The sequence below is a fragment of the Mixophyes fleayi genome, chromosome 6 (assembly GCF_038048845.1).
Source record: "Mixophyes fleayi isolate aMixFle1 chromosome 6, aMixFle1.hap1, whole genome shotgun sequence".
In the NCBI taxonomy this organism is placed as follows: Eukaryota; Metazoa; Chordata; class Amphibia; order Anura; family Limnodynastidae; genus Mixophyes; species Mixophyes fleayi.
The window spans coordinates 29314551-29327341 of NC_134407.1; the positions used below are offsets into that span (position 1 = coordinate 29314551).

General features: G+C 40.3%; 1 protein-coding gene across 1 annotated transcript in view; it reads right to left on the reverse strand.

Moving 5' to 3' along the window:
• Nucleotides 1–12791, reverse strand: part of MARCHF5 (membrane associated ring-CH-type finger 5) — a 53678-nt gene that overhangs the window by 13201 nt on the left and 27686 nt on the right. The window contains exons 2-3 of the mRNA XM_075216158.1: nucleotides 11229–11431; nucleotides 2539–2669 (exon numbers count right to left, since the gene is read on the reverse strand). Coding sequence (XP_075072259.1) covers nucleotides 2539–2669; nucleotides 11229–11431 — 334 coding nt within the window. The remainder of the gene's footprint in view (nucleotides 1–2538; nucleotides 2670–11228; nucleotides 11432–12791) is intronic.

Below are 12791 nucleotides of genomic sequence, written 5' to 3' on the forward strand. Positions count from 1 at the left end.
GGGAATACCCGGGGGGATGTTAGTAGGGTAGTGACAGGGAGAAGGGGGAATACCAGGGGGGATGTTAGTAGGGTAGTGACAGGGAGAAGAAGGAGGAATACCGGGGGGATGTTAGTAGGGTAGTGACAGAGAGAAGGAGGAATACCGGGGGGATGTTAGTAGGGTAGTGACAGGGAGAAGAAGGAGGAATACCGGGATGATGTTAGTAGGGCAGTGACAGGGAGGAGAAGGAGGAATACCAGGGGGATGTTAGTAGGGTAGTGACAGGGAGAAGGAGGAATACCGGGAGGATGTTAGTAGGGTAGTGACAGGGAGAAGGAGGAATACTGGGAGGATGTTAGTAGGGTAGTGACAGGGAGAAGAAGGAGGAATACCAGGGGGATGTTAGTAGGGTAGTGACAGGGAGAAGGAGGAATACGGTGGGATGTTAGTAGGGCAGTGACAGGGAGGAGAATGAGTGCTGGGCTGCGCACAGGGGGTCCTGACTGCATTTTTCAGTGCTACAAAGTGAAATGTGATGTCCAGGCCTGCCAAGTGTTATAAAATTGGAGGGGGGCAATAGTAGATTATGCTGGTAATGTGTTCCATTTTGTATATTTGCCATAATTTGGGGATTAGCGCTTGGGCAGGAAAGGGGGTGGGTCTGTTTTCCTTTCCAGTTTAGGGCCATAAGGCATCACTCTGGGAGTAAGACGTGTCCAATTTTTGTATGTGTTTCAGGGTGTCAAGAATTGGGTGGGGGAGTTAAGTGTGTGGCAGATCTCAATCCGTGACACCTTAGGGCATGTCTACCAGATGTGAGAGAGTGCATCCTGCTCCACAACCACGCAAACAGAACGTCAAGACATTGGGGTAAATAGCCCCAAGTCACGTTGGCACTAGGTACCAGCCAAAGAGGAGTTTGTATGAATGTTCTCTGAGCTGTGTACAGATGGAGCTCTTGGCCACGGTTCTCAGATTTGGGACCAATCTTCCAAGGACCTCACCAATATCTTTCTCCCACCTGAGCTTGTGTCTTTCCTTAGCTGCCCGATCGTGTTTTAGGAGTATTGAATAAAATGTTGAGATGAAGCCACTGGAGGTGGACCTGCGACGGCTGAAGGCTCCTAGGGGGCAGGGGACATGAGAGGTTCTGCTCCTTACTTCATCTTGGTAGAAATGGCTGATCTGTAAGTACTGGTAAAATGTGGCTGAGGGTAGCCTGAAACGGTCCAGGAGATCCAAGAACTTGCAGAAGTAGTTTGTGGGGACAATGTTGTAGAAGAATTTAACTTTGTGCGCTATTCAACATACAGAGGTCGAGTCTGGGGGTGAATTCGGGGTTGTTCCATAGAGAAGACATAAGGGGAAAGTCAGAGATCAGGTGGAATGCACGCGTGCAATAACTCCAAACGGAGAGCGGGTACAGAGTCGGGGGAAATTGGGAAGGTGGAGCACGATGCTTGGGGTCAATCCATAAGAGGGAGTAAGGAGGGTGCATGTGGAGCAAGTGGCCTTCGATATCTTACTCTCGTAACTTTTTTTTTAATAGGTGAAATGTTTCTACCGATCACAGCACACTTTGATGGAATGGATGGGGATGGAACCTATTAGATCCAGTGACTCCATACCCAGCTGTGCTTGTGCTCGGGAGCATCGACATCTGTTGTCTGCTGTATTCACCACTAGAAATCATATCTGACACGCGGTGTCACTGGCGCTTTCCTTAAGCCAATGGATCACCAGCCTTGTGTAGGACCATAGACAGAAGTTGCGTTACTATTACAAACTAGGATGAGCTGGGTGAAACACAGACGGATTTGTTTGCTGGTCAAAGGCTTTCTATAGATAGCAAATGTCACAACGACATCTGCAGGCTTCAATAAGGAACTACACAGCATAAAAAAAAATAATAATCAAAAGGAGACGTCAAATTTAGTTATTGTTTTATCTGAACAGGTAAGTTCTGTAACTAAATATGCAAACAGCAATGTTGAAAATGTAATAAAAAAAATAAAATTGTATGTTAAATGACACATTAACTTCTAATTAACTAAATTGCAACTAAATGAGACCACGACCTGATTATTTAATAAAATAAATGGATTCTTTAGTTTACGGTTATATTTCAATTTACACAAAATACTCAAAAGCCTTATTCTGATTACACTACCTTTTAAATGAAAGTTTACTTTCTACAAATCTACTGAATGTATAATTATATTCACCTACTAGTTTCCCTGCTCAGGCCATCTAAACAGCCAGAAAACAGTTAAATGAAAAAGTGGATGAAAACATAAGGTGTATTTTCCTCAATAATAAAAGAAATAACCATTTAAACAAAATGTTGGCTAATATATTGCATTATATGTTTTCAGAAAATAATGGATGAACTACAGCAGACAGGCAGCCTTCTCGGAAAGTCTAAACTAGGACGCCGAGAGCAAGTTTAGCATGAAAGTGGATTGAGGTAATCAATATGCATGTGTAAGATGCACATGACTGCACTGGCTGCTGGTAGACCGCAGGCTTAACATTGTGGAAAGTAATCTGACTTGCCTGCATTACAGTCACTGCTCCGTATGTGACAGCCGTCCAATATATCGACCCCACCATAATTCCAGCCGCAGCGAAAGGACATGCTTTGGATATCAGTCTGTCTGCGAGGTCCAACATGTACACAACCGGACCTGCAACAGAGGCAAAGGATACTGTGTAGTCAAACAGAGTACAACAAAATGATACAGACAATGTCATTATTTGCTTTACATTTCTCATTGACGTGAGAACATGTGCTGCGATGGTGGTTACATAGGATGGGCCACATGTTATCATCAACATTTATTTATATAGAGCCATCATACATAATAGCTCTTTACAACTGGGAACAAACAGTAATAAAACAAGACTGGGTATTAGCAGACAAAGATATAAAAGAGCTGGGCTCACAATGTGGATAATAGGAGTTTGATACATGAGGTTAAGTGCTACTTATTCCATAGTGGTGCCGCCAGATAGCAATGGGAAAAAGTGCTTATACCCGTTTCATACTGCAGCCTCGACCCGGGTTTTTCCCAGGGCGAGCCCAGGTCTAGGCTGCAGTATGAATGACTCCAGGTCTAATTCCTGGGTCTGATGACCTGGGGTAATTCCTGGGTCCAACCCGGGTCGCCCGCACAATGAATGGTGAGACCCGGGTTTTTAAACCTGGGTCTCACCAGACACAGTGATAAAGTTAAAAAAAAATAATAAAAAAAATAAAAAATAAAACACATCACAAGAGGAGCCAATCAGAGCTTCTCTTGTGATGTTTCCATGGAGACCCGGGTAGACACGTGTTCAGTATAAACTGGGTCTACCCGGGGATTTAAAAGGCAAGAGCCTCTGGGAATATGAACCCGGGATATTGACAGGGTGGCAGTATGACAGAGGTATTAGTGAGGCGATGTGATCTCCAGGAGAAGGGTAATTGTAAGCTTGTGTGATCTGTGTTGAGTGGGGTTAATAAGGTAGAATAGCCTAGAGGGCGAATCACCAGGTTTTTGTGTAAACTATTTCTGCACTGGGGTGTGTGTGTGTGTGTATGTTAGGGAATTTAGACTGTAAGCTCCAATGGGGCAGGGACTGATGCGAGCGAGTTCTCTGTACAGCGCTGCGAATTAGTGGCGCTATATAAATAGCTGCTGCTGAGGATATCCAAGCTGTTGTTAAAATGTATAATCATACATGAGGTTGCATTAAAGTATTATTGTTGTAAATGATCCAATTGCACCACACATTTAGTTACTCATCAGTCCCATAATATATACAAAGAGAATTAACATACATATGGTTATAGTTTTATTCACATAAATCCACTTTTTAGGTTTAGGTATTGATTGATTTAATGAGCAGTGCTAATATTAGGCCTCAGGCAAATTTCGGGACTACAGAACCCCCATTGCAGCAGCATTATCATCTAATTATTTTACTAGCTCCACATATGGTTATTTCTTGCTTCTGGGTTTGTGGTCAGGGACTAGATAAATACATCTATACAGTAGTAGACTTGGGGAAGCTGGTCTGACGGCCCCCCAAAGCTTTGCGGGGCCGTCAGACAGTGCATATTTCATACTGCAGTACAATGCAGCACAGAACACCGTCTCTTATCATCCCAACAGACCTGATCCAAACTGAAGTGACTTAAAAGGTAGAGAACTCACGGCTGGCCACTGATTCACTGTGATGGGAGGTCTCCTAAGACTGCCATTCTTATCTATCAGTCAATAAAAACAGGAGGTTTCATGAACATATTCCTCATATTGAACACACACACTCCCCTCCAGCAGGAAGGTCACAGGGAAGCTTCTAGTACAAGTACAAAACCTTCATACCGACAAGTTTCAGACTCCAGCTCTGATGACTGTCAGCCACAATCAGGCCGTGGTCTTATTTAGTTACAATTAGCTGGAACGGTTAGTCTTATAGCAGATGTAGAGGATATATTTATTACGATTTATCAAACCTGGTATGGAAAGCGGTGATTAAATTGAACAACATTATTATTAGAAAACAAAAAAATATAAATATATAAATATATATATATATATATATATATATATATATATATAAAATAAATGTATTCTTTAGTTTACAGTTTCTTTCAAACTACAACGCTTGACTGCACAACGGTAGTAGAAGGTAGCTTGCAAACGAACCGCAGTGATGTATTGTATTAAACATTGTGTTCCTGCATATAAAAGGTCTAATCATCATCATCACCACCATTTATTTATATAGCACCACTAATTCCGCAGCACTGTACAGAGACTCACTCACATCAGTCCCTGCCCCATTGGAGCTTACAGTCTAAATTCCCTAACATACATACACACACACAGACTAGGGTCAATTTGTTAGCAGACAATTAACCTACCACAATGTTTTTGGAGTGTGGGAGGAAACCCGAGCACCCGGAGGAAACCCATGCAAACACGGGGAGAACGTACAAACGCCTCACAGATAAGGCCATGGTTGGGAAACAAACTCATGACCCCAGTGCTGTGAGGCAGAAGTGCTAACCACTTAACCTCTGTGCAGTATAAAAACAAATAATTAATTCTAATCAAAGCAACCAGATCCAGTCCTGTATATGTACAGTAATAGGGAACATGGCCATTAATAAATAGCTACTCTATTATACTGAGCACTTGAGGCGATATACATAAAACAACTCTTGTACAGCCGTATAACAGTACCAAATACCAGGGAAATGCATTTGAGAATAAGGAGACTGGGAAGTAAAACGTGTAAAATCGGGGCAGATGTTTGACTAACTTAGCTGGAGATGTGGAGACACCATACAAACAGCATAACAGGACCAACACCCAGTGCTATAGACACTAGTGACAGAACATGTTCTGGATCTGATATACTGGTTTAGGCCTAGACAAGTGGTAATATAAAACAACAAAACAAATGGAACATTAATTAGTTGGTAATCTCTCTCTCCAATAATCCTTTTGATAGAAGGAACATTTGGAGGATCTGGAATGTTGAATTGGGTGGTATTAATTAGTGTGGAAATAAAAAATATATTTTTGAAAAAATAAATTCCATTGCAAGCACATACCATATGGAAACAAATGTGTTTAAATAAGAATGTAATGAGGGAAAAATAAAGCATTTAAGTAAAAGGTAGAAGGGACTGAAAATTCCTTATGGAAATACAAGGCATGTAGAAAAAAGAAATCAGGTTAGCAAAGACTGAAGCTGAATAATGCATTGCTAATAAAAATACACCTAATCCTACCCAAAAAAAAATCAGACACACACACAGGGTTTTTTACATTTTCAGATAAATACCAGTCAGATTTCTTTCATACCTATAAATGTAACCGCTCCATCATTAACCTCAGTAGACAGCAGCCATTAGAAGCAACCTCTACATATTATCTATAACAAAGTAAACAGGACACGCAGCATGCCTCTAATGGCCTTCTAAATTACAACTAATAAAAGTTTGTGGATATACATAGAGCTGATAGACCAAAATAACTCCCCCAGACCGAAAACTTCTCACACATGCTAAAGAGCAAATGATAAAAGTCCAGAGACTCAAAGAGGTGATAGTTGTACATCAGTCCATAATTATAGGACTAAAAAAAACACCATATATCATTCAAAACAACTAATATAGTACAAGGAGATCAAACACTAATAGATCATTAAAAATAAATAAATAAGACAAGTGTGTTAAAACCCATAAATTAGTATAGATGTGTCTACCATATATGTCCTTTAATCAGAGGTATTGCAAAACAGGAAAGTTCAAATCATCTCCTTGTCCACAAGTCACAGCCAAAGCTGAACTGTGAGCAGTCTGTGCATGTGGATGATTAGTCCATGCAGTGTATTTCCATTAGTGCGGTTAGAGAGTATAAGGTGGTATATGAAGCCCTTTGGCTGTATGTAGACAATAGATCTTATGTAAAGCCAGACAAGTCTACAAGAATTAACCATAGAATTCAGCATTTATCTTTGTACAGTAATACATTCTGCAGTGAGCTATAGAGTAATACATTAACACTAAACACAAGGACTTTTATATAAAATGTGTCATAATCTCTCCTAAGGACCCACAGATTTACGTCCTTATAGCACAAGCTTATTTTATGTTCTATTTAATTTATCTTTTGATCTCATTGTATTATGCTTGTGCAGACCTTATGTGAGAGGATTTATTTTCATTTACAATCAATCATTATAAGGACCACTTTCTCGTACAGTGACCATTAACTATCTTTCCCTCTATGGCGAGTAGTCTATACATTGAACTGTGTATTGCAGTCAACCCTTCTTAAACCAGTTTCAGATACTCGCAGCCACTTCATTCAAAAGCACATACAGTATGATTTATTCATATTTCCTTCTCATATGCTGTGTTCTGCACAGCCAAACACCAAATCAGTCAACAGCTATTCTACTCCAATACCACCTCCGCTGGTTGCGAGTGAATGCCACAGTCTACCATAGGCCAGGTGGGGGGGGGGGGGGGGGGAGGGGCTGAGATTCCTACTCCCCAGACACTCCATATTATTGGCAACTTTATGTTTGAAAACCAGAATGCAAATGGCTATAAAGATTCAAGTATACTACAAAGAACTAGGATTAGTGGCATGAAGGTGGAGGTTTTAGCCAGGATTAGAGCTCTCCTGTCAACGAGCACTGCAGTGTCTAAAGGCAACTGCAAGCTAAACACAAAATGCTTGATGGCAGTCATGTATTGTAGTGACTGCAATCTCTTCTGGTCGAAGGACTGAAAGAAGTGTGGGCTTTCCAACTCTGGCAGTAGAACATTGACTCAAACACTTAGCTGCCCTGCCGAAGAGTGGAGTGGAGGGGGTAACACTGTTAGCCCATCAGGGCTTCTGACAGAAGTTCTGCACAAGGGGGAGCTGTCAGAGGGACCATGGCTAGAAGGGCTCTCCATGGTAAACCAGGCTATGGTAGGTTTGCTTGTACTGTCCTCTGCTCGATCTATAACTACCTTCCCTCCATCTCCCTTGTCCCTTCCTCTCTTATGTAATGTCTTTTCTTGGTTGGTTGAAAATAAATGTTTTTCTCTAAAGAGAGCACCACACACACAGGTGGAGAAAACTAGAAAAATATTCTGGTGCTGAAGGATTTCCTCAAATTGGAATTAAGACTATTTACCGGCCTGTTGCTGTTATTTCACCAAGAAAATGTAACGGGGCAAGGAGTGAATGCCAGGGACAAGTGCATGTAGGTGGGATTCAAACTTTGCCTCGTTTCAAAATAGTCATTCTTATTATATACATACACTATATATATCAATTTTAGTGTATGTGGCAAATATTTACTATACATCCTGCTCTAGAAAAGCCTGCAAATATCAATGCCTTGCAAGGCGGAGCCAGCTGTTTGTTAAGTGCTAGAAATTTTCTTATTATTTTAATTGGCGTGTCTGCTCTTGAGGAGGGATTCCGGGCACCTGTACCACCCCCATCCGTATAGCTTATGCAATAAGGACATTAGATATTTGTGATTACGATATAATTCACTGGATGTGGAATGGCCCTGAAGAAGGGAGAGAAACATTTGACATACATTTTGTGAATGCTCCAGGTGAGAATAATAAGGATTAATCATTTCTTTTGGCGTTTGTCCATCACACTGTACAATACTTGATTTATTTTTTTCACACACTTCCCGGAATTTGGCAGCAGAGTTGGGTCACAAAGAGAGGAACACCAGAAACCGCAATTTATATAGATTATGGATGCAATGCTTTATTTCACACATTGAATAGGTGAGTAGACACTACTTGATCACATATATAAGGTTGAAAAACGTAATACACTATATTTCTCTCCCATTTTCCAATTTACGCCGAGGACTTTCTATTGTATTGGAATCTATGTAGTGTGAGGCAGCCGAATAGGTTACCAAAAAACACATGTGTCCGTATTGCTAAGGTTATTGATTCCGTTGTTCTTTCCAAACGCTCCTTGATGACAAATTGCTTTAGTTATGATAGATGGATTCTCACAAGGAAGCAATATTAAATCGGTCAATGTTTCTTTGCAGAAATAGCCATTATTCTCAGAATATGCTGAAGGATATGCACAAGGTTGAGATAAATTTGGAAAACTGAGACAGCATTCATTAGAAGTTTTCCAGCAACTGCACATTTATTTTTTTGTTTTATTTTAAGCCTTAAAGTGTACATAAAAAACGATCAAATCTAAATGTGCAATTAATCCAAGATTACTATGCTACTGCACGGACAGCCTAAGGCTGGATGAAAAATGTTTTATTTGTATGTCAAGGCTGCACAGTCCTGAATTATTTATAGCGCAGACAAACACCTAACTCTACACGAAAAAACTTCAAATATACAATGCCAAAAGAAAGAGAAAAAACATGAAATGGACCAAATATATATAACAAATATTTCATATATGGAGCATGAAAGTGAATTGCACTGTTCAATCCTACTCTGACTTTACAGAGCATTTTTAGTGAGCTCTTCTCCTAGTCCTCCATCAGAAAACGACATCCATCTGTTGTAGTTATTAAACAGTGGCTAACAAGTTCTAAGGAGGCTGCAAGCCAATCCGTCAAGCCAAACATTCAGCCAAACAAATGGGATTACAAGCATACTGCACACATCTAGTTATTTGGGTGGCAACGCCAGGCAGCAAAAGGACACTACCTACTTCCAGGCTGTAACATTCACATACCAATGGGAGGAACTGGTCAACCCAATTTTCATTTCTACATGATCAAACCTGATCTGATTAGAATTTCATTCTTCAGAACAATGGTTTCAGTGGCACACTGTAAGAAAACTATCAGATCGGCTTACGGGATCTCCATGGAAGATAATTAAAAGGTTTTTTTTACAGATCATAGCAAAAACGGCAGCAATGAAAATAGACTGATTAACTGAACATGTTTCTTTGTTAATCCAAACTATGCAGCTGCTCATTCACTGAAAGCAAGCTTCGGGTTATCGTATTTTGTTGTTTGCGACTGAAAACGTTGAACACTGCATTTAATCCCATGAAAAATGAGCTGTGCTTTTGCAACAAACCACTGTGGCCGGCTACAAGAACAATCATGGTAATTATTACTATTTGTCTTGTTTAGTTTCTTCAGGCTGCTATTAGAAATGTAAAATTCTGCATAACGTCATGTGACTACCATGGCAATCACAGTCACATGATGTAGTGACCAGTGAGATGTTGGAATGCCCCTCTGAGCTTTAGTTGCACTGTGACATCCTCCCCCTCGCCCACCACATGTAATGCTGAGAGCTGGGTGAGCCAGGGTCCGTGTCTGCCGACCATATCTGTTTTCCCTCCAGACATATTTTGAAATAACGATTTTTAAGAGAATAGCTAAGAAAAATGATCAGATGCATACTAAGAAGGCTTTCTCTCTCTTTAAGTAGCAAGTTAAGTAACTTTAATCTGGGATTACTGCTTTAAAGGCCATGTATGCTCCCCATACATGACATGTTACTTTTCCAGGTTCCACAAGTTTGTGCCATTATATTCTACTACTGCACAAATACACAAGGGCAAATAACTCTTCTGAATGACTCATTTGTTTTATGTATGGAATAACACAGCTATCTTCTTATAAAATCTGTGCACTGTATCTACCATGAAGCCACTACAACAGGCCTGGGCAGCATGTGTCTCTCCAAGTGTGAAACTACATCTCCCAGCATGCATTGCCTGTGGATACATGACAGGCTATGCCAGTGTTGGCTAACCTGTGACACTCCAGGTGTTGTGAAACTACAAGTCCCAGCATACCCTTCCAGCAATAAGCTGCTATATATATTGGCAAAGCATGCTGGGACTTGTAGTTTCACAACACCTGGAGTGTCACAGGTTAGCCAACACTGGGCTATGCTGTTAAAACATTTTAACTTCTAAAGTTTAAGAGGGTTTAGTCATATGCGATTTGTTTTCCAATGTTTTTTCCAATTATTTCTAGAGTACAATTAAAATAAGAAATTATTTATTTTGACATTTATGTATTTCAGTGTTTACTGTTGATATGGCACATGTCATATTGTTTCATTTTATGATGAAATGCGCTCCCTAGAGACATACAACACCAGCTTGTTACCTTATGATACAGCTGGAGGAGACAGCTCTGTCTTCACAATCACAGTTATCACACTCAAACTGTGTCCCTGAACTGTATACAATTATCACATCACGTCATTTGCATAATAACACATTGAAAATTGTTACACTGGACAGAATAAAAAGGAACCGTGATGCACCCATTGCCATAAAAGAGACTGCAGCAAGCAGATCAGAAATACACTAAACATAGGACTTCATGTAACAGTCTTATAGTTATTACGTTTTATGTATAAAGCTACAAAATATTCCAGCTTTCAATGTGTATTAGATTTTCTATGTAGGGCCGAAAATTTGTCCAATCATTGTGATTGTTACGGACATGTGTTCATTGTGCCTAACAGGATCTGAAGGAGTGTGGACAAATATAGACAAATCAAACAAAAATAACCAAAGCTGAACATATTTTTCTCCTGACATTACACCCACACTCCAACAAAACACCCACTTACTTCCATGTGAAAAAGAAATACATTAAGAACAGTTTACGTTCAGTTAAACTGCAAAGCAATGTTTAAACAACTATACATTCCGCACAGTTGTGATGAATGTCCCTTGAAGTGGCTTGTCCTGTACACTTACCAAGGTTTGGGAATTCTATCAAATATTCGGCATTGCACTGAGGACATGTAACTCTAGCTGTGCTGTTTCCTCTCTGCTTCTCGTCTACCCACCGTTGGAGACAAGACTGATGTACCCATTTGGTAGACCCTCTGCACCGGCACGGCCTCACCCATTCTGCTGTCCGGTCATCTTCATCGGTGGCAAAACACACCCAGCAACTCCTACAATTTGGACAGAAAACACAGAGGATATCAACACTAACACTTATCGTTGAAAGAGGATCCGTTTCAAAGTTATCATCATACAAATTTAACATTATTGTCTGTCTCAGCAGAAGTGCAGATTTTTTTTTTATTTCTACTGGTAAAATCATGAACATATACGAGCAGATCTATGGCGATCTTTCATGATCGGACAAAGACTACAACACAGTATGATAACACCAGTGGATGGTAGATCCAATGATAAGGGGAGCCACAATCGCATGTGACAGTCTGTCTCTCAATGTGTGGTGGATACTCAGGTAAGGATCTTACTGTCTGTGGAATCTTACCAGGGGGAGTCAGTCAGTGGTGGATCTGGTAAGAGGAAGAGTGTCCTGTGCTGGGGATTAGGTAATGTGGGGTATGGACTGTGGGGTTTTGCAGATTTGACAATGTGGAGGGAGAGACTCTGTAATATGTTTTGGAGACGATGATAGGGAGGGGGTCGCTGCTATAATGTAATTTGTGGATTTGATCATATGAGTTTTGTGAACAGGTTTACTTTAAAAGTGTTGTACATTCTTTAATAAACTCAATTCCTCATATTTTGTGGGGGGGGGAGGGAAAGCAACATAAAAAATAAATAAAAAACTACATGAATGAGGCCAATACTGGCTACATTTTCTGTCGGGGTCAGAGGTGTACAGCAGACAGTAGGAGCGGAGGACCCAGCACAAGGAAACCAGACAACACACACATGTAATTTTATTACAAGGTCAGTGTAATTTGTACCCCCCCCCCCCCCCCACCACCACCATATATCCACCCCTGGACAACACTATCGGCTAATTAATGATACCCCAGACACTACAGTTTGGGTCAATCCATATGGAGTGGTCCAGCCCTGGACCATGACCTTTTTTTAAGCAAAAATTATTTTGTGTGTGTGATGACCCCTGTAAGTTAGTTAGAAACCATCATTACTTTATTTTTATTTACCTTTATATGAAGATGGGGCCATTTTTCTAGAATGACGTATGACATTTTTCGCTGTTGCTGACGTTTGGGGTAAATGAAATATCTTAGCTCAGAAAAGTCATAGAAAGTTGGGATAAAAAACATTATTTTCAGCACATCCCAAGCTACTTTTTTGTCACTATAATTATTTCCCAACCTTCCTTATGACTGAAATTTAAGCCCAAAGTACATTTTTGGGATTAAAAATTCCTCCCCACTGTACTTTTTTAGGGAATATATAGCTATATACTCAAAGATTTGACAAGCAAAAATTTTGAGTTACCTTTGTTGTCTACTTTTTTTTTTTATTAGAGCACTTTGAAATTGCTTGTTTTTCAGCTTTTCACTAAAATTGACCCCT